Source organism: Chlamydotis macqueenii, chromosome 5 (genome assembly GCF_036417535.1).
Source record: "Chlamydotis macqueenii isolate bChlMac1 chromosome 5, bChlMac1.mat, whole genome shotgun sequence".
Lineage (NCBI taxonomy): Eukaryota > Metazoa > Chordata > Aves > Otidiformes > Otididae > Chlamydotis > Chlamydotis macqueenii.
The window spans coordinates 12,574,370-12,600,915 of record NC_141560.1 but is presented as its reverse complement, the minus strand read 5'-3'; the positions used below and the strand labels follow the sequence as shown (position 1 = coordinate 12,600,915).

Sequence of the window (26,546 nt, the reverse complement as noted above, 5' to 3'; positions counted from 1 at the left end):
GTTGTGTCTGGTCAGGCTTTGGATGTCTCCAAGGATGGAGACCCCACAGGCTCTCTGGGCAATGGGTTCCCATGTTTGACCACACTCATGATAAAAAAGTGGGGCTTTTTCCTTACATTTGAATGAAATTTCCTGTGTTTCAATTTGTGCCCATTTCCTCTTGCCCTTTCACTGGGCACCACTAAGAAGAATCTGACTTTCTTCTTCACACCATCCCTTCAGGTATTTGTACACATGGGTAAGATCCCCCTGAGCCTTCTCTTCTCCAGGCTGAATAGCTTTTTCAGCCTTTCTTTGTGTGATGGCACTTTGCTGGACTCCCTCCAGTATGTCCACATCCTTCTTGTCCTGGGGAGCCCAGAACTGGACTGAGCACTCCAGATGTGTCTCACCAGGCGTGAGCAGAGATGAAAGATCACCTCCCTCAACCTGCTGGCAATGCTGTTCCTCATGCAGCCCAGGATGTGGGCTGTTTCCCTGTTGAAACTGGGAAGCTGTTTTAAAATTTTCTATGTCTACATGTCTGCCCAAAATAGTTTTTTAATTTTCAATTAAATGTGATTACAGGGATTACATATCCATTATTACTTCAACATACTATAATCAAGTAATACTCATCAAAATATACTGAAGACGGTGTAAAGCTTAAATACTAGAACATGGAGCTAAATCTTCAAAACTGTTACTTAAGTCAGCAGCTTTTTCATTCTTGGTTTTGTTAGGTTAGCTTTAAGTGTTACAGATTTAAAAGTTAAGTATTTTTTTCCTCAGGCTTCCAAAGAAAAATTTGTAGAAGCTAAATGAGGATTCCAAGCTGTAACTGTTCTGTGTTGGTTATTCTTCCAGTCCGTTAAGGAGTTTCACACAGCATGCTGTTGACATAAAGCTTCTTATGAGTAACAGTTTTTAGTTGGGTTCCTGGGTTTTGACTTGTCAGAAGTAAAGAAGAATTGAATTTCATTAAGTACTGGATTTCATTCTTTGCTAAGTGCTATATAATACTGGACAAATTAACACTTCCAGTAGGAACTACTAATGTGGCTATAATTTTTCTGACAATCATCTCTTGACAGGATTGCAGAATTTCTTCACACTCAATTGAGGCCAGACTTGCCCTACAATTCTGTTCCTCTTTGTGGTTAACAAGCCTTAAAATATCTTGGAGGAACTTTTTTTTTTTAAATGAAGTTAATAGATATTTGTTGAGTATGTGGAAGTTGTGGCAAGAGCACCATAGAAATGTCAATGTAGAAATGAGGTTTGGATATTATACAATAAGAGACTTGAGGGGGAATAACCTTGTATCCTCAAAATAGTTGTGCAGTTATTAATAAGGAAAATTATTTTAAGCATGCACAGAAATGGTGAGCAAGCATTATTTAGCAAGCTTTAATTCTGGGACATCATCTGATTTCTAAGATTAATTATATGTAACTTTGAATTTTTTCATGTCTTTTTTTTTTAAGGCAGATTCCTTTTGCCTGAGTGCCTTCTGTCCTTATTAGTGAAGACAAAAGCATTAGAATGAATAAAATAGGATTTAAAATAGTAAATGGGCAGTAGGATTCTGGATGTTTTAAGTGATGTTAATGCTAGCAAAGTGAGTGAACACAAAACACTGTTTACTGTATTTTTAGATAAAGGTGCCATTGACCTATTGAGCCACATCTGCACCCACCTCTACGTGGGATGTCATGTATTGAGATGCTGTTTGGTTATATGCTAGGGTCTTGCAGAAGTAATAATATTTTAGCAGAAGTAATGTTTTGATTTGTGTGCTGTCCTGGATTGATCTCTTCTACATCCAGTCTCTGGTTCATTCTTTAATTCCATTAAGAAGCTGGGAGAAATATGTAATCAAAGCTTTGATGAGTGTGAATAGTTCATAGCAGAAGTTGGAATCTGAAGTATGGGTATAGTTATATATGTTGCTTGGAAGAATAATTTGGGACCTGTGGAAGACTTGGTAGAGGTTGATTTGACTGTTCTATTAATTTATACACTTTAGACAGTTGCATCAAAAAGTAAATAGTTTCTGGTGCATGCTTAACTTGTAAATTTTTCTGTTGCATCATGTTCTCTGGGAGAGAAGAAAAAAAACCAAAAAAAAAACATGTAATGAAAAAAAGGGGTTTGGTATATCCTGTACAGTAGTGCAGATTTTGTATAATTATTATTTTAAAATTTCTTTCCATGGCAGCATAATTAATGGATTTGCCTTACCATTAAAAGAAGAGCACAAAATATTCCTATTGAAGGTTTTGTTACCGTTGCACAAAGTGAAATCACTCAGCGTCTACCATCCACAGGTAAGTTTTGTTCATCACTTCTCATACTAGTGTTTGCCTAGAGAGGTCAAGGAGAGTCTAGTCATTCTGATGTGGATTCTGTTCTAGGCTCCAACATTTCCCTGCTAAGTGGCTTTGGCGAAATTATTTCATGTATGTACCTATAATATCCTCACTTCTTGAGGGGGAAAAAGAAGTATAAATATGTGTGTGTTTGTATAAATACCTTTTTTAAAAGCACTGTAGTGTTTATAGATGAAGCAGATGAAGTAGTTGCTTAATGTGAGAGTTCTTGATGTTTATCCACACACGTAATTTTTTCTTTATCTTGTTCTTGTCTGTAATGTTTAGACATACATAAATTGCAGAAAAGTATGGTCATCTATAAACATCTTTTTCTAAACTACATGGAGAATTTCAGCTTAATTCAGTTTCTGACAACTGTTGATCTTTTGATAGGATTTGGGCATTTACTGGGACATCAGTATTTAATTCAGTAGCTCTTTTTATAAGAACACAGGAAAAAAGGGGACATATGATTTGTAGTGTGCTTTTAAACCAGCTGTATCTCTTCTGTGCTGAGTTTTGGTTCCATTCAGAATTCCTAGAGGAGCAGGAAATCATACAGTGTTAGAGAAAACACAACATTATTGTGATATGTTGAAATTTTCTGAGAGGTTGTTACACAGTTGTTTTTTGGTTGTTTGGTTTTTTTGGTTTTTTTTTTTTTGAAAATTTTCATTTACATTTTCTATGTAAGTTCAAGTACTCCCAAGTTTGAAGTCCTATTCAAATAAAATTAGTTACAACTTGTATTTTTAAGAACACCATCTGTATAATTACAATTCTCTAGCAATTAGATATGCATATAAGCATTTGCTTTGGATCTTGCCTACTGGGGCTCCCATCAGTTCCTGGTGAAGCAGTAGCCTAGAGTGGATTCTTAATTTTTTTTTTTTCTACTACTATGAACATAACCTATTGGAGTGTCAGACCTTTCTTATAGTCTCAACTAGTGCAGACGTCTGTGATAGCCACCTTTTCTTCTACCTACCTGAGACAGATTGGTCTTCAGGTGATCTGCATTCCTCATTACTATCAGTAAAAAGAAGATAGTAACATAGGGGTGCCTCTCTTATAGGTCCTACTGAATGAAATGGGATTGCTTCAAGTGAGGATAGCTTGTGAAACACCAGAGTAAAACCACCAAAATTCCCATTGAAATAGTGGCAGATATTCAGAAGGATTTGCTGTCAAATCCAGAAGAACGCTAATTTCTATATTCAATTCAAATTTAGTTCAGAATAGTGGAGAAGACTAGATTTAATCTTTGTATGTTCCTCAAATTACCTAGGGACATTCTTGGTAGCAGTGATCAAAAGGAAAGGACTTGGGCTCATCAGCTGAACTTCCATAAATAGACAGAGAGGCATTAGAAGAAAGGTTTAAAAGTTCATGAGATGTGCAGCAATCCTACCCTTCACGGGTACTATTGGCCTGTCAAGTGAAAGGAATGTACTGGTTCACTGTTTAAGCACAGATACACAGTCTCATTCTCGGAGTTGGTAAATACTGTAATTCAACCTCAGCTTGCATCAGCTTTACACTGAGATTATATATATAGTTGCCATTGTTCTCATATATAGAATAGCCTAAGATTTACAACTGTTCAACACATTTTTAACTATCTTAGGTAATTACTACATCAGCTTGGGACACCAAAATATTAGCGAGTGGAAAGCACTTTAGAGGACAAGATTGTGATTTTTAAATCCTATATTTGAAAAGAGGAAATGTGCTGAAATGCAAAGTACTAGGTCTAAAAAGAAAACCATAATTTTGTGTGTTTGTCTATATTATAGCCCACAAAAAGGTGATGACGTACTTGGAAAGGTTGGGGAAAATTGGTAAAGCATATTTACACTTTCATTGATTAAATTGCCAAATAATTTTTGTAAAATTACTAAAAAACTGTTGTGTTTTTATTTGAATTCAGTACTGTTCTGCACTTATGCTAGTGATTTCAAAGTGTGTTCAGTTTCACAGTGAATGTTAACAAAAATCTTTTTATTTTACTGTAGCTGGCATACTGTGTAGTTCAATTTTTGGAAAAGGACAGCACACTTACAGAACCAGTAAGTTTATCTTGCTATTATCATATATTTTGGAATATTAATATCTCTTTCATGTGTAGACTATTTAAGGAGGTTTTGGGAGCAAAGTATTTGTATGTGATTGTTTTTATTAGGAAGAGTCAAATACTTAACCATTTTGATCTGCCAAATTCAGTTTTTTCAGCAGTTGTTTGGAATGTCCTAAATGAATTAAAACATCAAGAGCATACCTCTTACAAGCAGACTGTAGTTTATTCTTTTTATTTTGTTCTGGCTGACTGGATAGGAGATGGTTTATCCAGAAGCAATTTAGTCAGATATTAGCTTGCCTAAACTGTGCTCTGTTGAGAGACTAATGTTATACTGGAACACAGATTTCTGGCACACAGAGCTACCTACTAATGCAAGGCTTTTGAGTCAGATCCTGCTCATGCCTACCGAGTTTGGACTCTAGACAAAACCAGACTTTGATATGGCTGCACATAATTGCATAGATGAATACTTTTAATTGTCCTCAATAATATGTAGTGTTTTCTGTCATTACACCCAGCGCTAAGTAGGTAAAAACTAATACATTTAATCACTAAGTAGCAATCAGTAAAATGATTGCTACTAACAGAAGTGCACATTATTAGATTATAACAGTTTCCATTGTAAAGTGGAAACTGTGATTCTTGAAACAAATGAAGCATGCAACTAAGCAAGAACTCTCTTCTACTTGGAGCTTTTAATATTTGTTAAGATATCAAATCTCAGACATTCTGTCATTTGTGCTGTATGAGACCTTGAAATCTTAGCTTTCTTCCAGACACCAGCTAGGATGTTACATACTTCCTCATACAAATCTGAACAAATATGCATCCAAATCTGTTTCCCTTTTTGATCCTAAATTAGTACATTATTACAACATTCTTTAAAAACTTGACACATGCATCATTGAAGTACTAAGTTCCCTTTCAAAAATTCTGATCATTAAGAAATAAAACTCTGTTTCCCCTTATAATTGTCATATGAGACTTTTTGACATCTTATTTAAAAAATCTGTGTAAATTTCAGACACTGTAATACTTTTGCCTTTATGTGACTTTTTTATCTTCAATCACAAAAAAAAAAGGCATTTATAAACTTATACATTCTATGTTGTACTGATTTCTAATAAAAAATATCTAAATCTAAGACTGAGTTCTGTGCTAGTCATTTTAAAATATTTAACATGGTTTAAATATCCTTTGAAGGAAAATTGTTTGGCATCAAATTGCCACAGATGGAAAACAGTTGTTATAGTAAAAACAAACCAAAAAAAACCCACTTAAATTTTAAAATCTTACACTTCGGCTTGACAACTGACATCTTTGGGGAAAAAAAATCATCACATTTTCATAACAGCAGCTTTTTTGTCTACTCGCATTTTCCTGAAATCAAAAATTGCTAACAGCACAAGAATCGTTATTCCTTCAATATAACTTTTTCTATTTTTTTTAAGATTCTTGACTAAATTGTGATCTAATTTATAACTCTGCTAATAAATACTTTTAAATAACTGAACTGCTAAACTAGTATAACTTTTCAGACTTAAATTCTTCCAGTTACATATTCAGTAGATGAGAGAGTTCATTTTTCAGTTAGACTTCAGAAACATTTCCCACAGAGGTATGGACTCTTTCTGAAGAGCCAACTGGCAGACGACTTCCTTTTGTTTCACATTTTTATGGATCCCTTAGTTGTCTCCCCCCACCTCCCCACTCACATGTGTGTTCATGGTTTGTTATGCAAAAACTGCTTTAGCAAGTTAGGTAATTAATTTAATAACCATGAATCAAGTTAAGATTGTTATAGACATATAGACATTTAAATAAAATATAGATATTTAAATAAAACTCAGTGTTTAAGAGCAACATGCCTACTGTAGTCTGTCACCTGACAATTTGGGTATTGAAAGTAAATCTTTTCTTAAAATATAATGATAGAACTTATTTCTTGAGCTTTGGAGTACACCTCCAAGAAGTAAGAAAGAGATTGAAAGCTGCTATTACTTAAGTGGCAGATAATTTTCTCCATAGTATAGTAGCAAATTTGCACTTTGATTTGATGATCATGTTAAGTTAGAGGTCAAGTTACTTTCTGTAGTCTTCTGATTATTATTTTTGAACATGTCTTTTAAGTGTATAACTTTGTTTTCTGAAGAAGTGTTTTTAGACCTGTTAATAGTTATTTTTGTGACGCTGTAATCATATCTGATCACTGCTGTCACACAGCACAAGAAATCTGAGTTTTGTGTTCTATTTGAAATATCAGACTTGTTAACGAGATAAAATTTTGTGCAAGGTAAAGTCAAATTGTCATGAAGATTATGTTTACTTTGTCTCTACAGGTTGTAATGGCACTGCTGAAATACTGGCCAAAGACTCACAGTCCAAAAGAAGTCATGTTTTTAAATGAACTAGAAGAAATTTTAGATGTTATTGAACCATCTGAATTTGTAAAAGTTATGGAGCCTCTTTTCAGACAGCTAGCCAAATGTGTGTCCAGTCCACACTTTCAGGTGTGTACTTAATGAATGTAAAATAATGAGAATTATTATAAAGCAGACTTGTTAATGGTATTACCTACTATTAATCACCATTATTAGTTTGTTTCATTGTGGAAAAAGTCTTCTGTGTCAAATTTTAGGAATACAAATGTTAGCTTTACTTCTTATTTTCAAGAGTGCAGTATGTGCATTTGTACTGGGTGATTCACTTCAGTGTTAAGGTTAACATAAAAGCTTAAAAGCTCACTGTTTTGAGAAGTACCTGAACCCTACCAGTACATAGTGTTTGCATTTTACTGCTTGTAGTAGTGTTTTACAAATATTCTTTCCTTGGGAAAACATTTCTTTGCTTAAATTTCCCAGTTCATGATTCGTAGTTTGAATCATGTCCCTATCAGGGAAGAAGCAGTTTTTCCATCTCTCTTTCCATGAACTCCATGACTCTCGTTTGCACTAGAAAACTAAAAATCTAAGTTGCAACTTTTCTTACCTTTACCTTATAGTTGCCAAATGTTTCAATTATTTGCTCTTTAAGAGATTGTGTGAAGAAGTGTTCCTTTTTTCATGTCATCTTAGGTTGCGGAGCGAGCATTGTACTACTGGAACAATGAATATATTATGAGTTTAATTAGTGATAATGCAGCAAAGATTTTACCCATCATGTTTCCATCCTTGTACCGGAATTCAAAGACGCATTGGAACAAGTAAGAACACTTGTACAAATAAAATTCTGTTACTTCACTGTCTAGTTTTAGGCTTAAAAGTGATTCAGATCTTTGAGTTCCTAGTTTTAATAGTATGTTAAGCTCTTTATTCTGTGACGTTAAAGTTGCTGGATAAGGACGAAATTACGTTGTTGTGAAAATTTTTAGGAAATGCTAAGAATTGAGGAAGATCGTTTTTTCTTTTTTTATTAAACAAGAAACAGAGTTTTAGTGTATCTAATCCATGACATATTTTTATTAATATGAAGCAAGTTTTGCATTAACCTGTAGTTCAGATACTTCTAAAGACTAACTTTGATTTCTGATCTTTAACCTTTTTGGTGATTTGCATTTCTTCTGCGTTCCAGTGGAATATGTTGTACATCAGGTCATTTTTTTCCTTTCCTTTTTCTTTTTCTTTTTTTTTGTTTTTCTTGCTCCATTGACTACTTTCACTTTTTTCCCCACAATAACATAGAACTTAATGCATTAAAACAGTCCTGATCAGCTCCTTTCTGCAGCTGTTCCACTGTAAAGTGCCTCTTTGTTTGAGCTATTGTGCAACTGCTGGGATGCTAAAAGTATCACAGTCTATCGCTGGCCCTGATTTGAGGACTGCTGATGGGTTGGCTAAGAATGTATAATCAATCTAGCACTAAACGGGGAAAGACATGAAAGATTAAATGATGTTAAAGCAATAGGTTACTGTCACTGGATGTAAGCAGTAACAAATAATGTACTCTCTAATAAAATTCTGATTCAGCGATGCAACTGTACGTAGTAAATGTGGATGGCCATCAGTTGGTTTTTTTTCTGGCTTTCAAGGCCATGCATTCATTTATTCTGAGCAGAAGTCATGCTCCCCAGTACAGCTGCACTCTTAATTTTAACCCGCATGTGGAATACAAAGTAATCATTTAACTGATTGCTTTTTGGATTTAATGATCAGCAATAGGTTACAGACTGGAACTGTAAATTACTCTATAAAAGTGCTTCATAAAGCAGGCAATTTTTGTTTCATTTTTCTGATGTTTTCCACTTCACTTTTCTAACACTTTTCTAAAGAGTCCTGGCATAATTGTGTTGAAGTGAGTGTGGCAGTTTTCGAAACGAATGGTGTCTTTTCTAGGCTCCTTTTAATCACTAACTTGCTTTTTCTTGAATTTGTCAGTTGCCAGTAAGTTAGTTGTATCAAGATCTTTAATGTCATCTTGCATTTTCTCTTATAACCCTAGTCTGATTAGTGTCACCTACTAAATTTCAAAACTAGTCCTGTATTTATACACTTTAATATTAAAAACTAAGCTCAAACATCGAAAGTGTACGTGACAAATAGTACTACAGGGTAAGAAAACTGAATTCAAAGTTGGTAATTTAGTACTTGTATTGGCCCTTTTGAGGGTAAACTGAAACTTCCACTGACTAGTTTTGTTTCCACTTATTCTGAAATGATGTAATTTTCCAGTTATGTAGGCTATTGGCTACTGTTGACCAGAAAAAAATAGATTTCAAAGTTTAAAGTACTCTGAGTTTCAACCAGAAGTTTTACTTATAGGACAATACATGGCTTGATATACAATGCTCTGAAACTCTTCATGGAGATGAACCAAAAACTGTTCGATGACTGCACACAGCAATTTAAAGCAGAAAAACTGAAGTAAGTTTTTATGTCGGTGTGTCTGTCTGTTCTTGAATAATTTGTTCAGAGTGCTTTAGCTCTGAAAAGCTACTATGTCTGTAGTGGGAAGGTGTGCCCATTTGATTACAGTACAACAGTCTCAAATTGACTTGGTGAAATGTCTCGTGATACTCGAAATGTAAAATCTTCTTAGGAATAGGATGCTTCATGTAGTCTTGGGCCTAATACTGCTGGGGGTCACCATCTTCCTAAAAATTAATCTTTTTGAGAGGGACATTGCTAATTGTGGAGCCTAGTGTAGGAGCTGTTAAACAGTTTAGTTTACATCTTGTGTTGTGTTTAGCATGCTTTATTTACCCAGTGTTACTTTCTTTCATGTTGTCACTCAGTTCTTCCCAAAACACTTTTCCAGTATTTTTCAGCATTGCACTGTATGTGAGCACACGTGCATGTTTTCCTAAAAATTACCTGAAATAGTTATTGCTTTATTTTAGTACAGGGAATTTGTAAGTTATTTGCCAGAAGAACCCTACTGAGTTTAGTATACTCTTGCATTGACCAGTGAACAGAGCAGGGATTTGGAAGCTAGAATTTTTCTATTTTATGCCCAAAAATGCAGATAACTTTATGATCATGAAGTCATTTATCTTCTGTTCCTCTATTTCCAGTTTTGTTAAATAGACATAATTTTTTGAATATTCAGTATATTATAAAGCCTACTAAAGTGAGATTGAGAAGTTAAAAGTATTAATGGTCTGGCTCTCATTTTAGGGGCTGGGGAAACAGTTAGAAACTGGGTACTGATAATACCTGGGTTTGAATTTTATTATTAATTTCAAAGTGAACAGGGATTCCTTCCAGTAGTGGCTTCAATTATACACTTACTTTAAAACAATGATGTAGATTGATTTGTTGAAGTTTTGAAGTTCCTTATTACAATTTAAGTAGAAATAAGCTTTTAGTGTAACAAATTTTTAAGATGTGTGTGTTTATAGACAACAGAACGTGAACATTTGCTTTTGAAAAATACTATGTAAGTCTCTCTCCCCTCATAGCAAATAAGTAGAATCTCTTTTAAATGGGAAAGCAAGCTTTTCTTCTCTGTTCTTTGGGGGTTTTTTGGGTGGCATTTTGTGTGTGAACTAAGGCAGGCAGAATGTTGAGTGACATCATAACAAAACAAAACAAAAAAATTGCCCATCACACAAGAACCTAGAAGGAGGTGGTTAAAGAGTTCTTCCACTCCAGCCCAAACTTAAGTTAGTTGAGAATTGGAGGCAAATTGCATATGTGCTTGAATATAACTGGGTTTTGGAGTTTGGGGGTGTGGGTCATTTTTGGGGTTTGGTTGTTTTTGGTGGTTTTTTTTTTTCACATTTGGATCATCTGCTCTATGCATTGCAGCCTGAGAGCATTTTTTTCACTCTTAAGCTAAAAGCCCTTTTAAACTCTACCACTTTGGAAAGACAAGTGTTCATTGTAGTCTCTGCAATAAATTGTTTATCTGTCAGACAGAAAGACGACCCCTGGATTTTACCATTTCAAATTACATTAGGCATAAGGAAACAAACTTTTCCTACTATAATTAAAAAAAAAAAAGGCATCCCATGTCATTGCTCTTTGCTTGTGACTGCCTTGAATTGAGTGTGTATTTGTTGGTTACTTCTCTGCTAGTGCTCAATTCAAAATGTCTCTGGGCCTTTTCCTTTAAACTGTTACCTGAAGCCATTGGGCTGACAGTAAGAATCTCTGACCTTTTTTATAGTCAGATATTAGTTTATTGGTTTCAATACAGAATTCAAATATTATAAAGTTAAAACACAAACACACTTTCAACATACATCAGTACTTCTTTCTGGTTTAGTTTCAACTCTTTTAACAATGTACAGTTATTAAAGATAAAGTGGTATCAGCCAATTTGTTGCTTTCGTGAGAAAATAGACGTGTTTTCCCTTTCAATGTTGCTTTGTGATCCTGGGGTGTTGATATCATGCAAATTACCCTATCAACAGTAAACTATATTTCGGGCAGTAGGCTGAAACAGGCATAGCTAAATAATTTATTCTGTTGAATTCTTCTGGTTAATTTCTTCATGGTTAAGAAATATACAAGTTGTCATGCAAGATTCACTAAGCTTCTTTTGCCATTTTTGCTTCTGATTTTTTTTTTTTTTTCCCCCAGAGAGAAACTAAAATTGAAGGAACGGGAAGAAGCATGGGTTAAAATAGAAAATCTAGCCAAATCAAATCCCCAGGTATTTAGAAAAGATTAACGTGTTCATGTTTAAATACTTTAGTTTTGTTAAATATCAATGGGGGAAACAGATCTGATTGATCATGGAAATAAAGCAGTTTCACTAATTGTATTATGAAAGATACACAATAAAAGTACTTTTAAAATTTGTAACCTTTCTCTTGTGCAAGTAATTTTTTTTTAAACAAAGGTTTCTGAAAAGCATGGTATGAAGTACTTTTTCCTTTTCTTATAATAGGAGATATACTGTATTGCTGTTTGAAAAGTTATTGTGCAAAATTACGGAAAATACAGAGATGCCATAATTGGTTTCTCTTGAAAAGCTGTTTTGCAAACAATATATTACAAAAGAGATCTTTCTGCAAACTGTGAGTTTTGACTGGTCAGTTTTCCTCTGTGTCAAATGGATTAAAGTAATATTGTATGTTCTTGTCTGCTGCATTTGTTCTCTGCATTGGGCCAGTCCTCTGGTGAACCTGCACGTTAGGTTCCTACTAAAAGGAAAACATCCATTACTTGAAATGTTGATAAGGAAACAGAGGTCCTTTAGATTATTCATTATATTTTGAAATTATGGGAGAATTAAATGTTTTGGCTTGTTTGGTTGGGGTTTTTTTGTCTCCCTACTTAATTTTCTTGGACAATGCTGCCAGTTTTCCTTTATTACACTCATACTGATTGCTGCTGTGGGAAAAAAAAACCCAAATGTTTCAGTTACTTTGCAGCCAAAATTTTACTATACTGCAGCAAGAAACTTACTGTACTGTATCTTTCCAACATGATCTAGTTGAGTTTAAGGTGGTGGAAGATGGAGTATCTCTATAAACAGAAGTGGGACACTTTATGATCTCAGTGCTATTTTAAAACAGAAAGTATGGAGTCGTGAGTTTTTTCAAAGGAGGAGGAATTTCATAAATGTTTTTTCCTCTTGTGGCATTTCTCAGGGAATAATTACTAAACTGCTCAAATAAAATTTGTTAAACAATGTTAGTTGACAACAGATCAAATTAATCAAAAAAGAGCCATTCCTAAGAAAGCAGCAATTGAATTTCAGTGACAAAACATTCCTCTAGTCAGATAAGCTGTACAAAAGCCTTGCTTGAAGAGTACTTGATATACATGTTCATTTGCTGTCACAAATGATGGACCGCTGCATGTCTGGCTAAATAAAGGGATTGACTTGTAGTAGTAAAATTGAAAGTTCTACAGTGTAAATTTCTTTTTCTTCCCAAGTAATTTTTGTAACTGTGTACATTTTCTGAAACTGATCATTACAACCTATATACCGTATATTCCATAGTATACTTGAAGAGAGCTAATAATTGGAAGCTATTTAAAATAAAAACTATTTGTTTGAACACTGAGTGCTCAACTGAATTAATATAAGGATATAAATGCTTTTAGCACTCTATATAATGGATTTTTAGGGGGAGGCGTTTCCTGGAATTTCTATTAACTTTTTAATTTGTCTAATTACTGACAATTCTTGTTGTTGAGAGTTGTTCCTGACTCTGCATGACACGAGAATACATTTTTAAGATTTTTAGATCATTATAATTACATTAGTTCAATCTTTGCTGTCAGTTTTTTTCTGTTTTGTCGCATCTGCATTAAGTTATTGGTACATTCAGATACTAAAATATTTATGAGGAGAAATAGGGGGGAAGTGTATGTGTGTCTGTAAATGAGTTCTAATTTCAAGACCACATACATGTCATCTGGATTTAAATAGAATTTAAAATATTGAGATTCCTGTACAGTAAAATTTAGATGCTATACAAGTGTTTCTACAAGATGCTTTTTTAAATTCTCAAAATAGTTTTATGGCTGTTTTACTTTCTCAAGACAGAAAAGTTTAATATTTTGATTTGAAATCAGATCTGATGTATATTAACCGTATTTGGCCTTCTAACAGTGTATTTTATCCTCTAACACAAAACTGCGCCAGAAAGCAAAATCATTGTGTTTGAGTTGCTACACTGTTGACAAATCACTAGACAATGTATTAATAAGGTTTCAGATAAATTATTGCCAAAGTAGACATTCAATACTGGCAAAATCGGAATATTTTAAAAATTCAATCTCAGGTAATCAAATAGTATTTTTTTATATTCTGACTGTATTTTTCAACAGGACACTTCTGCCAAGTGAAAGTACTGAAGGTCCATTTTAAAATGTATTATCTTAATTCCTGGAGGCATAAAATACTGAAACTAATCTCAAATAACTAATCATAGCACTCAAATGCTCGAATACACTTTTAGTATTTAGGTATTACTGCTAATAATTATTATTTTAACACTTTGCGTTTTATTAGTACCCAACATATAGTGACACGAGTTTGCTGAACAGTCCTGTTGCAATGGAAACAGATGGACCTTTAATTGAAGATTTGCAGACACTGAAAAAGACAGTGAAAGAAGAGGCTTGCCAGGTAAAGCCATGTGAAGATAAAAAAGTACTCTAAATTATTAATTTTGTTTTTTAAGTGACTGTTATCCTAGACATAAACTTTGGTTACATTTTCAGCCCCGTAACCATTTATTCTAGAGTAATAAACTTAATTAGAGCTGCTTCTTTTACTGTAGCAGCCAGAAATACGGTGATATATTTCTAATGCCCGTGAATCTGCTCTGTGTTCTCTTCTGACATTTCTTACACAGAAACTTTCATTTTCTTTTCACTTAGAAATAGCTTTTTGTGTCATGATGGGAACAATGATTATGTTTTAAGGATAGGCTAAAGTCTACCACATCATGTTCTATTCTCTGTATAGCAGTTTGTTTTTTTCATAAATATAGTCAGATTCTAGTGATGACATTTTTGTTTGTTATTCAGAGCCTGCTTAGTGGGGTAAACCTACTATGTTTTGAAAGAATGTGTAAAGTGTGCATTTGTCTTGCCCACTCATGGGTTGTCTTCAGTCCACCATCTGTCATGTTCCATTATCTACTGTAGGGTAAACTCTCAAGGTCATTCCAGTCTTCTCATCTTTAGCTAATGCTGAATGCTCTTCAGGTATTTTTAATTTAACTTCAGTTAAGAGAAGGCTCAGGGGAGATGGCCTTCCAATACCTAAAGGGGGCCTACAGGAAAGATGAGGAGAAACTCTTCAGTAGGGACTGTTGCAATAGGATGAGGGGTAATGGTTTTAAAATAGAGGGAGGTAGATTTAGATTAGGTATTAGGAAAAAAAATGATTACAATGAGGGTGGTGAAACACTGGAACAGTTTTCCTAGAGAGGTGGTGGATACCCCATCCCTAGAAACGTTCACGGCCAGGTTGGACAGGGCTCTGAGCAACCTGATCTGGTTGAAGATGTCCCTGCTCCTTGCAGGAGGGTTGGACTGGATGACCTTTAAAGGTCCCTTCCAACTCAAATTATTCTATGATTCTAATTGGAACCAGAATCCTGATATTCAAACTAAAGATATAAACTTGAGGCTGATGGAAAATGGAGAGGTGCCGGGGACCACTGCAGTATCACTAAGGTGTCTGGTAGAAATATCAATAATATGAATGTAGAATCGTAGAATCATAGAATGGTTAGGGTTGGATGGGACCTTCAAAGGTCATCTAGTCCAACCCCCCTGCAAGGAGCAGGGACATCTTCGAATAGATCAGAATATCTCTAAGTCCAGCAAAGTTTAAGACCAGAGAAATGATCTGCAGCGGAAAAACTGGTTGAGATCAGAGATAAAGTCTGGTAATTTGAACCAATGTATCAAACAAGAAATATAACAAAAATAAACATATGGCCAACTTAACCTCCTACATTACTTTCTTAAAATTCCAGTGTCATTATTCTGCAAGATTATATTTTATTTATTATTTATACTATTGCATTTTGGATGAAGGTTGAAATCAAAAGGAATGCTGGATTGCCTCCAAGACATGCTCAGTGTTTTTTAAACACTTATTTCTGAGTGGAACCCTATGCATTACCTGTCAATCTTGGTGGCTGAATTACACGCCTATCCGGGGCATGCTGGTTAGAGCTAGTTGGTGAGGAGCACTGGGCTCATTAAAGTTCCTAAACCTCTGCCTTTCTTCAGACCTTGGATAGCTTAGCCAGGCCCATGTGATCAGGAGAGGGGCCTCCTTTCACTAGCTCTGGAGCCTAGAACCAGTTCTAGTGGAGAAAGGTATTACATATAAGATTATTGAAAAAATCAGGTACTATTTAATCTTAGAGTTGTGTTGATGGTAGTGTCCATCTTTTACTATGCTGTTTCCTAGCACATAACCATTTTTGCAAGATTGGACACCTTGGTTCACTTTCTGTCCTGGCCAGAGGGAGTTAAAATTCATACCCGCTACCTCTCATGTGTGCTAATATGAGTTCTAGAAGAAAAGCAGCCAGAGTATGACTATATACTAATAGTTGGCACAAGCAGTTAAGAATAAAGTTCCCAGTCCCCAAGTGTTTGGGGATTTGGGGCAGCATTATACAATATAAAATGTGCAAACAGTAACAGCAGCCCAAACTAAAACCAAGGACTCTACTCTTTTCTACAAAGAATTCAACTTCAAGAGCTATAATGATGGGGCTATATACAGTTTCATTTAGAGCATTCCAGCTAGAAAATGAGTACATTGCATTCCCATGGATGAGCTTGATTTCCTCCACCTCCCCCTAACTGTAGAAAGGAGTGGAGGTTTAAAAAGTAAAAAAGTTACACTAATGGAAAAGAAACAAATCGTAAACTAAATAAAATTCTGAACCTTGAGTTGGAACTGCTTAAGCATTCTTTAGCCGTCTCTCCAAGTGCATGCTTTCCTACTTTTCCTTGCTTAGAAACTGTGCAAGAAGTGAATGAGATTATTAGAAGGCTATAAGCCTGTATTTCAAAGATAAAGGTCCTGTCGTAGCAGAGCTAATAAAACTGTTTGAAACAGGAATTATTATTATTATTAGAAAAACTTGCAGAAATCTCTGAAAAGTATAAAGCTTGCAAGAGGATTGGTAAGTCTGGATGACCAGGCAGGAAAAGGATTATGGTACTGGAGAAACCAAGCTAGATAGCTTCTTGCATCAGTCTTTTCAGAGGACACTGGAAAGACAGTTATGTATCCCTTGCTAAGTACTATCAGAAATTGATGCTAAAACAAGAGGTATTACAGTTATCAATTTTAAAAAAGGCAATTCAAAAGGACAGCTTACTTTATTTTTTAAATAAAACTTCAGAAGTGAGGAACTATGTAAAGATCTATATCATTTTGGTGAAAGTAAGGGTTATGCCAGAGGTTAGCAATGTAGCAGAATGTTCATACTGAAGAGATGATGGAATGACTCAGGAAAGTCGACTGGGAACTTTTTTCTATACCAGACTCTTGGCTATAAATAAAACATAACCACCATGACTTACTAACTTTTTGTACATGCTAATAAATTAATGGCTAAGTAAAAGCCAATCAGTTTTTATAAGGACTTTTTAAATAGAGGAACATGAATAAACATCATTGATCTAACAGGCAAATTAGGGCAGGTGAGACAGACATGGGGACTATATAAAGACACCACTATGTAGTTTCAGGATACTCTGATAGGGATACTGTCTGCTTTTGAGAGCCTCAATAAAATAAGACAGCAGAACCTTACATTTTCAGATATGTGAATAGTGCAGGTAATTAGAAGCATGGAGAAAAAAAAAACTTAAAATATTTTTTTTTTACATGTAGAGACATACAAAATGAAAAATAAGTGAGAAGATATATGATGATTGCATTTTTTAAAACGTTATCAAGTTATAATCATGCGGTAATATCATGATTGCTAATAGCTTGAATTTGTTAGTTGTTTCTATTTTTTTCCTCTTAGCAAAAAAAAACAGTTTTGAGACTTGAAACTTGGTAGCTGGTGGGGTAAAGAGGAGAAAGTACAAATTTTTTTCCATATGTTTTTTATTTCTGTTCCTGTAAGTGAACATACTGATGTGCAAGAAATATTGAAGTAATTGTTTAGTAATTAATATTTTTGGCCAGCTTTGTTCTATTTTTATTTCAGGCACAGAAAGATCAGAAAAAAGATCGTCCTCTTGTGCGACGCAAGTCAGAACTGCCTCAGGATATCTATACCATGAAAGCCTTGGAATCACATTGCAGAGCTGATGAATTAATATCACATGATGGGCATTAAACTATTACAGTGAAATATTGTTTTGGAGGAAGAGTTTTTTTTTCTGGACTCAGTTCTATAGTAGAACTTACTTTTTTGTGCCATACCAATCAGTTACACACAAAGTCAAAGCTTTCTTCAACCCAGTTCTGTAGGCAATAACTTAGAGTATGCAGCTCAAGATTAGTAGTTCAAACAATGGTAAATTACCCAATTCCATATGCAGAATGTTGGGTTGACTATAATCAAGTGGACACAATTTCCTGGAGGTGTTATCATAGTACCAGCTAGCTGGTAACAGGCAGTTTTTGTAGTCATATTTGAGAAGAGCATTCTATTAACTCTTTCTGTCTAAATAAGTGAATGACCAGTGGTTGGTACTAATTATAAATGTGTATTTTCAAAAGGAAAATTACTTCAAATTTAAGTATTAAACTTTTTCTAGGATTACTCAACTTTACAGTTGTTTCCACGTTATTGCTGTCTTGCAATATACCAGCAGTTTTGAAAATACACAGTTATTCTTTCGTATTATAAAACATGACTTACAAACTGGTAACTTTCATGACAATCCTCAATCATCATTCCTTTCTAAGAATTCTGTAAATTTATTTCTCCTTTACTTAGGATAAAGATATATATCTATATATACCATGTCCTAATACTTTATGTATATTTAAAGCCATATTTTCCAGTCTTTAGTGTATAATACAGCACCAGTATTCCAGATATGAACTGGTAGAAGAATTTTTCCTAAAATGAAAATTTGTTTACTGTGACTGGGAATATACTGAATATCAAATATCATTTTAAGTTTTTTCAAGTCAATAAAATACTCTTTCACTGTTTTCTCCCTTTTCTGAGCTTTTAATACTCAGCAATTTTCTTGGGCTCTAGGAGTTCAATATTCTGTGGCAGATACTATGCGTGATTTCAGTTGCATCAGTTTTTATCTGAAAGATGAACATAACCTTTCAGGAAATGCAAAATCACAAGCTTATTAAAATAAGAAAAAGAACAGACCCTTGAATTCCATTCTGCTTTTTTTTTTTTTTTTTTTAGATGAGTCTAAGGAGCTGAGGAGATAGTGACCATAATTTTACCGTGAAAATACTTTTTATTGTTGTTGTAAAGAGCACATGTGCTGCAAATACACCTCACAAGTGAACTGAAAATGCATCTGAGTTGCTAATGATCTTCAAATGCTGCTATATATTCCACAAGATTACTTGCATGTAATGAGCTTTTTGTTGTAGATGGAAAAGCACGGGAGGAAAATCTCTTAAAAAATATAGTGCTTTGTCTTCAATATTTGATTTCTCTCAGGGTGGCCAGTATTTTGACTTACTTATCCTGCTTACAAGCTGTTTGAAATGTGTTCTGCTATTCTAAATGGGTGATTAGTTTCTTTTGTCTCTGGCAGTAACATTATATAACTTAATGTTTAATGTCTTGATGCATAAAGAGATGAAAACGTGGCTTCTTTAAAGATAGTTTTGTTTTACTTTTTAAGGAAGTATAACGTCTCCTGCATCCATTAAAAAAAAAAATAATAATTGCGCAAAGCAGACATTCATAGTAACCTTGTGCAGATGTAGTGCCTGCTGTTTGTTGGTTGCATTTAACATTCAATTTCCAGTATTTGTTACATTGTCTATTGGAAGAAAATTGTGGGTGGTAAATATTGGCTTACAACAACTAAACTTAAAGACCAACCCGACCTTTAAGTGGAATGTCCACTGTGTCTGAAAACATTTCCTGTAAAACTTGAAAAAGAATATGCTTTACCATTAGGATAAACTATATTAAAACAGTTTAAAGATGCCTTCTCCTTTTGAGGGAAAAAGGGTGCTTTTTTTAATTGTGTAAAGCAATGTCTATGTATTTTGATATACCATTGTTTGAACTTCCATCTTTAGCTGGTAGATTATCAGTTACCTTTTGATTTTGGGTGTTCAGTATGTTTGTGCAAGAGGTTGCTGAAAGGAATTATTCTTATGTTATCCAAGGGGAGGGGAAAAAAAAAAACCTGTATATCAATGTTTGATTGATTGTGTGATGCTCGATGTATAAGAACATCTTTCATTGTCTAGATTTTATTTCTGTTCTTTATTGAAGATAAACACTCACCAAAAAGGGAAATACGGTCTTTTTAAAGGCTTAAAGTTCACCATAAATTCGTATGTGAAGTTTTGGGCCACTGAATGTTCCTTAGGCAATATTCCAAAATCTGTCACCAGTAATGGTTTAGCATGTTTATTATCAATATTTATATACTACTTATAACCCTGTACTAAACCATTCTAAAACTAATACATCCAAAATAAAAAGAAAAATTAAAGTAGAATTTTGGTGATTGTTGTTCTTCATAAAGTTCTGTGTCTGACACCTTCCCCTGTTTTCCAAAATTATACCTGTACATCAGGAATGTCAAAAGTAATATTACAAGTGTCTTTTTAGTGTGGCTTTAGTATGGCTTCATTTTAATATTGTACATACATTGTACCTTGTTTTATGGTAATAATTAATAAAAATGTAGACTTCATATTTTGTACAGAATCGTCCTATGTACAGAATAAAAAATTCCTAGAAACAGCAAAAATAGGTAAGTGGCACAATTATTTTTCATTAGACAATATCTGTAACATTATGCGTTAGTGGAATGTTAAGTTCAAATGTACCTACATATTTTTTAACATTTTGTAATTCAATTTTTTGTTTTGGCGTTGTTTCTGAAGAACTTCATACACCTGCCATTTAATATGCTTTTATCTAATTTTAAAACTTTAAAAAAAAAATGGTGTATTATATGGACAAATAAAAGAACATGTGAATTTTACTTGCTCATTATGAAACTAAATTTAGCACAGGGTGTTTGAGAGTGTGTTCAGATTATCATTGTTTGCAGAATCAGCTGTACAAATTAAAATAATTTCTCAAAAGAAAAAAAATATGGAAAGGCCATTAGTAAAAAAACAGGAATTATGGATATTTAGTAGAAAAAGCAGACTTAACTTTTAGAACAACTATCAGTACTGAAAGGAATTTGATAAATCTCCAGCCTGTCAATACAAAAGACACACCTTTCATCTCAGTGTTTTCCCCTGTAACACTTCTGTATTGACACGCTTCAAGCAAAGTAGCCACAAAATTAGGGATCACAGTGTGGTAGGTGATATCAGGTGGCAAGGATGTAGGAAAAAAAAACTTAAGTCTGCAGTAGGAATTGTCTCCCTCTGGAATCCATAAAAGTCTTCAAAAGAACTAAGGAAATTATTCACACAAAGCTGACTCTCTATAAGTGGCGAGTTTTAGGGTGGGGTGTAAGCCTGGAGTCAGTGTCCGACTACTGACTTGAGTTGTAACAGATTGGAGTTATAAATTAAGCCTCTGTGAACTAAAAGAAATAGCTTGTTGTTATCAGCTCAGAAGTAAACTCATCGCATGCACTCCCAAGCTGAATCATTAATCAAAAAGTAGATATTGAAACAACTAAGCATTCAGTTGTTCACTTTACAAAATTAGGGTCAAATACCTCTTGAAATACAATGTTTTAAAATACTGCCAGTAGTGACATTTTTTTTTATATAAATACTTTATTGAGTTGCTAAGCATGTTCAGGAAGTGAACTTCAGTCCTTTCAGGGAATTAAGCTCAGAGGCTTTAGACCAACAGCCTTTTTTGGCATTGCTTGCTTGGTTTGGCTTTTCAGAAGTGGAAGGGAAGGTGCTTGTGTGGCACAAGTATGCTTGTGTTTGGGGATTTGTTGGTTTGCTTTACGGAAGCAATTTTATACCTTGGAAATTGTTCTTACAGGAGATAGCTATGATTCCAAGTTATCCAGGGTATTGTTCTGGATCCCATTATGGACCATCCACTTAAAAATGGAGCACTTCTGCTCCTTGAATCTTGTCCTTAACTGTGCATAATGATTGTGGAGACTCAGACTGCATATAGCTAATTAAGAAATGCCATTCTAATTACTATATCACTGTCTCCCTGGGTTATAGTTTAATTTATAGGATAAGACTTGGCTTGAGCTGTCTTTATGAAATAAAACTTTGATGTAGTTAAAAAAATTTGTATGAAAAATTACCCAAGGGAGAACTTACTGTGGAGCTAAAGAAGATAATACTTTATTCCTTCCTCACATGAAGAGCTGCATGACTGCAGCTGGCTTTCTCCGAACCCAGTCCTACTGCAGAGGACTGCACACACCAAACATGAAGTTTCATAAGCATCAACCTTATGGTGTTGAGGGGAGAGGACTTCCACTGTTTTGCTACGAGAGGGAGAGTCTATTCACGTAATCTGCCTCAAGCTATTTTAGCCATTTTTGTGATGCAGAATACCACTCTAAGAACATTCATGCTAGCATTAAGGCCTTGCCATAGTAATTTTTCTACTAGTCTGACTGTAAAATTAGAGATGGAAAAGCAAGTTATTTGCTCTGATTGTTGCTTGTTTGGATTTTTTTCTTTGGTTTTGGTCTCAAATACTAAAAAAAAAAAATTATTAAATATAGTAAAAAACTACTTTTTTTTTCCTTTTGCTAAAGTTGTTTCTTTTATAACTTAAGCAAAAGGTTTTCTTTCAACATATGTTCTATGGCATCTGCCAGGAGCAAATCTTGTCTTGACAAGTTCAAGTTCTCATTCTGATTTTCTGAAATACTTATTTTTAGTTAAATTATAGGGGAAATGTGTCACATTGGCAATCTTGCCTTTTGGGTGCCTGATTTCAATGGCTTCTTGCAAAACCTGTGAGAACACCCAGGTCCTTTGTGTATCCAAGAAAAGGACATTCAGAATTAACTAGAGGTAGATCAAGGCAAACTATTTTTTCACCCTGATTGAGCAAGCTAAAGCCTTTTCTCTTCATAGGCTTTAACTGAACGTGAGAACTTGTGCAAAAAAGCTGGTTTATCTTCTCTTTGCTTCGATTTCCTTTAATTTACCCCTTCTTCCTCCTGCCCCCTTTGGCATGGTAGATAATGCTGAAGTGATTAAAGGAGTACAGAGTCTTACCTGTACTGGCTTTTAGTTGCAAGTAGCCTAGCATTTAACTATCACAATCCTAGACTTGCTCTTTATACTATAAAGTCTTGTTGCACATGGAGTATTTCTGTTTTTAAAACATACAGTATGATGAGACTTGATGGGGTTTTTTGACCCTACATTATCTGCAATTCAGCAGTAATGTATATAAATAATTACTTGAATTTTTATTTCCTATCTTTGTCCTGCTTTCTTCTCTTTACTTCCTTACTTGCCTTATTTTTTTCCTAGCAGCAATTTTACAATAATGAAACACTGTATCTTGCTTTATAAGCTACAAAAATTTTGTGACATTTTTGTGCAGCAGATGACAGCTGTTTTGGAAGAATCAGCATGCTAGCACTTTGAAATGTAGCTTGAGCTAACCTAAGCGATGCCAAGTCACACTCAAGACTCATCTAGGTTGATTAAAAGTATTATCAACACCCTTTTAACGAACATCCTGAAGGCCAGGATGTTAATTTAACCTGTGTTTTTTAGATGCTTGGCCTGTACTGACACTACATTGATGTAAGATGTAGATAATTTCCCCATTGGAAAGCAGTTAGATACGGGGTAGCCTTGCTGGAATTCAGACAGCCTAGAAAAGATAGCTTTTTTTTTTTTTTTTTTTTTCTTTTTTTCCCCCCCCCCGCATTAAATGTAACCTTAAAACAACCTCCACCTTGAATGACAGGGTGTAGGCAAACACGTATTTGGCAATAGTGTTTAATACAACACTCACCTATCTCAGTAACTATATTCTGTAAATAGAATATTCAGATAAGTATCGACCACTATTTTTCTTCATCAAAAATAAAATTTACCTTCTCGATAAGAAAGTTTGGGCGCAGTTGAGAATTAAATGGTGTTCTTTCCCTTGCCGCTCAGGGACTGCTCTCTCCTTCTAGAAGAAACGACTCGAATGAAACACTTTGTAAATACGGGAGGGGCAGACGAGGCCAAGCAGCCGCTGCCTGGGCGGGGCTGCAGGGCCTGGCCTGTGCTCCGGCTCCCGCATCGCCGGGGAGGCACCGCCCTTTCCCTCCCGCCCCCGGGCGCTGCGGGCGGCTGCGGGGAGGAGGCGGGGCCGGGAGCCGTCCCCTCGGCCCGGCGGCGGGGGCGTGGCGGACTGCCTTTCCCAACCTCCAGCGCGGCGGGCGGGCCAGTGCAAGGGCGGCGGCTGCCGGTGTCCGTGCCTCGGCATGTCTGACTCCGGCGGCGGTGGGGGCGGCGGCCCCGGCGGCGAGGAAGGCGGCATGGAGGTGTCGGGCTCGGCGGTGCAGAACGTGGCCGACGTGTCGGTGCTGCAGAAGCACCTGCGCAAGCTGGTGCCGCTGCTGCTGGAGGATGGCGGCGAAGCCCCGGCGGTGCTGGAGGCGGCGCTGGAGGAGAAGGGCGCCGTGGAGCATATGCGCAAATTCGTCTCCGACCCGCAGGTCCACACGGTGCTGGTGGAGCGCTCCACCCTCAAAGGTGAGGCGAGAGCTGGGCCGCCGCCGCCGCGCTGTCAAAATGGCGGCGGCGTCCGCCGCTGGCAGCCTCGGGCCGCCGCCCTGCCGCGGGGTGGGAGGGGCGCGCCGCGCTCCCCCGCCCGCCGAGGGGGCTGCGGGGACTTCCCGCCTCACGTCCGGCCACGGTCGGGGAGGCGCTGGCCTCCAGCACTGCGGGTGCGGCCTGTCTCGGAGGTGGTCGGGCCGGGGAGAGGCGCGCTGCCGCCGCGGGTGTTAGGCGAGGGCGGTGGCTGCGGCCGCAGGGGCCCGCATCAGCGGGCGGATCCCGCGCTGGCTGCCTCCGCCGGGCCTGGCCTCCCCCGTGGTTCAACAGAGAACGGGTGCGGGGCCGGAGCTGGCGCTGCTCGGTGGTCTCGGGGCCGATGCGCGGCGGGGCTGTGGGCTGGACGCGGGGGCTTTGTGTGCTGCCAGCGTAGCCCGGCCTTGCTTGGAGAGGCCCAGAAAGAGCCGCGTCAGTCGGCTGTAGGCGCGTCCTACCGCGGGCTCCTGTCCGTGGGGGAAATGACCTCCTCGGCCAGGCAAATAACCGGGCTAAAACAGAACTGAAAAAAAACCCAAAACCCTGGAGAAAAGGGGAAAAAAAAAAAAACAAACAACAACCCACTTGAATCAGCCTGAAAAAAGCTTTATTCCATGGTTAATTAGCCAGACTCCGATGTTCGTAAACCAAGATGTAGACCTTGCAGTGTCTTTGTGTAGTTAGCAAAGCCTGGTGGCCATACTGCTTGTAAACGGTTGTGGGAACCGCATCAAATACTGCAGCTAGGCTGATAGTCTGACTTGAGAAACATCTTTGTTATTTACATGCTGCCGTTGCTGTCTCTGTTTATTTCAAAAGTGACTTTATTATCAACAGATCTGTTGATAAATAGGCATTTATTGTCACAGAATCCAGCCTAATGAACAATAATAAAATATAATTAGGCTTTGTTAATAACACAGGCTTTTGTAAGACCCACAGTCTGTTTATGGCCACATGCCTGCCGGTCTGAGCCTGCAGAATTTTAATATTAAACTTCTGGATCTCTACTCCTAGTGTGCTGTTGGTTCAGTCGCTGCAGATGTAGATCAGATTTTAATATCATCATACTTCGTATTGCATTATTGAACATGTCAACAGCCACAGTGTAAGATGCTGGATAAATGTTCTGCAATTGCTGCAGACTGAAAGAAACATGAAGAAGGTTCTTCTGCTTGCTGTCTATTGCTTGCAGTCTATTCACTGTGAACTTAAGATGTTGCTTAAAATAACCTGGTTTTGTTTAGCTTATGCGTATTTCTGCTAAATATCCTCCTCCTTCCTCTTCCAAAATTTGCGACTTCTGTTTCAGCAGGGATAATGATAGAATTTTCTAGAAGGGAAAAGAAGAACAACGGTCTTCATTAATTCATGATACAGTGTTTGATGAGATTTCAAGAAAATCAACTGGATGTTAACAGGCTATGCAGATGATTTCTAAATTTCTCTTATGTCTGGCTGATGAGGCTGATTATCTTTAGTTCGGGTAGGAGGTAACGAAAGATAGCGGTGACCAGTTAGCTTCAGCCTTGTTGCATAGATACTGTTATATATGTATGAGTAAGAACAAATTAAGTCACTTATTACATGTTTTAGAAGCTAAATACTAATTTACTATGGGCAGAAAGCATTTTCATCAGTGTTTTCTGATTGAATAGTAGTTATATGGGGAGAGTGGATTTTCTGATTGACAGCAAATCTTCAAACTTAGCAGATTCAGAATATACAGTGGCATATGGAGATCTTGTTTTCTCTGATACTATTAAAAACAGCAGTTTTATTGTATTTCAACAACTACAAGTATTGTTGAAACTTGTGCACAGACTAGATAGTATGAAATAAATTATTGATGGCAAATACAGTAAAACAGAAGCCGTATTTCTCAGTAATGAAAACTGCTATGCGGTATCACCAGCTGCACAGCCTGCCAACGGCTTTCGTATGGGTTTCTGTGGTGTCTAGTGCAGTGTTGTTGTGTGACCAGGCATCTGGTGCTCCGCATTGCAGATGCGACACCCCGAGGCTATATTGCCTATGAAGGGCCAAATTAAATCAGAGCAGGATGGGAATTCACTGTAATGTGTCCAGCCACAATGTGTCCCCCCAATAGGGAGTAACCTTCTGCACCAAAATCACTGCATTGCAGCACAACTGCCCGCATCCTTAGCAATTACATCATCTGGGATACATTGGCTGTGGTAATGCCTGAGAACTTCCTACAGCTTGGGTTTTTGTTTTGTCAGGAGATTTTTTGGTTCAGAGGCTTAATTTCCAAATCACTTTCAAAGAAGTCTGAAAGTACAAAGCAGCCCTTAAAAGAAGAAAGCAGC

General features: G+C 36.4%; 2 protein-coding genes and 1 long non-coding RNA gene across 8 annotated transcripts in view; 2 read left to right on the top strand and 1 right to left on the bottom strand.

Moving 5' to 3' along the window:
• Positions 1–20,192, top strand: part of PPP2R5C (protein phosphatase 2 regulatory subunit B'gamma) — an 85,986-nt gene extending 65,794 nt beyond the window's left edge. For all 4 annotated transcript variants that reach the window (XM_086750258.1, XM_086750257.1, XM_086750261.1 and 1 more), the window contains 8 exons: positions 2,201–2,309; positions 4,370–4,423; positions 6,774–6,944; positions 7,509–7,636; positions 9,192–9,293; positions 11,457–11,529; positions 13,846–13,962; positions 17,537–20,192. In XM_086750258.1, coding sequence (XP_086606384.1) covers positions 2,201–2,309; positions 4,370–4,423; positions 6,774–6,944; positions 7,509–7,636; positions 9,192–9,293; positions 11,457–11,529; positions 13,846–13,962; positions 17,537–17,668 — 886 coding nt within the window. In that variant the 3' untranslated portion in view covers positions 17,669–20,192. The remainder of the gene's footprint in view (positions 1–2,200; positions 2,310–4,369; positions 4,424–6,773; positions 6,945–7,508; positions 7,637–9,191; positions 9,294–11,456; positions 11,530–13,845; positions 13,963–17,536) is intronic.
• Positions 816–23,910, bottom strand: LOC147600493 (uncharacterized). 3 transcript variants are annotated; one of them, XR_015258835.1, is made up of 4 exons: positions 23,511–23,799; positions 7,423–7,531; positions 2,515–2,892; positions 816–1,840 (listed from the first exon to the last, which is right to left on the bottom strand). It is a non-coding gene; the product is annotated as an uncharacterized LOC147600493 (long non-coding RNA). The 3 variants fall into 3 exon arrangements; XR_015258836.1 differs by lacking the exon at positions 816–1,840 and adding an exon at positions 23,830–23,910 and having other exon boundaries at positions 2,317–2,892; positions 23,511–23,590; XR_015258834.1 differs by lacking the exon at positions 816–1,840 and having other exon boundaries at positions 2,317–2,892; positions 23,511–23,781.
• Positions 23,859–26,546, top strand: part of DYNC1H1 (dynein cytoplasmic 1 heavy chain 1) — a 45,835-nt gene continuing 43,147 nt past the window's right edge. Inside the window, exon 1 of the mRNA XM_086750262.1 lies at positions 23,859–24,159. Coding sequence (XP_086606388.1) covers positions 23,889–24,159 — 271 coding nt within the window. The 5' untranslated portion in view covers positions 23,859–23,888. The remainder of the gene's footprint in view (positions 24,160–26,546) is intronic.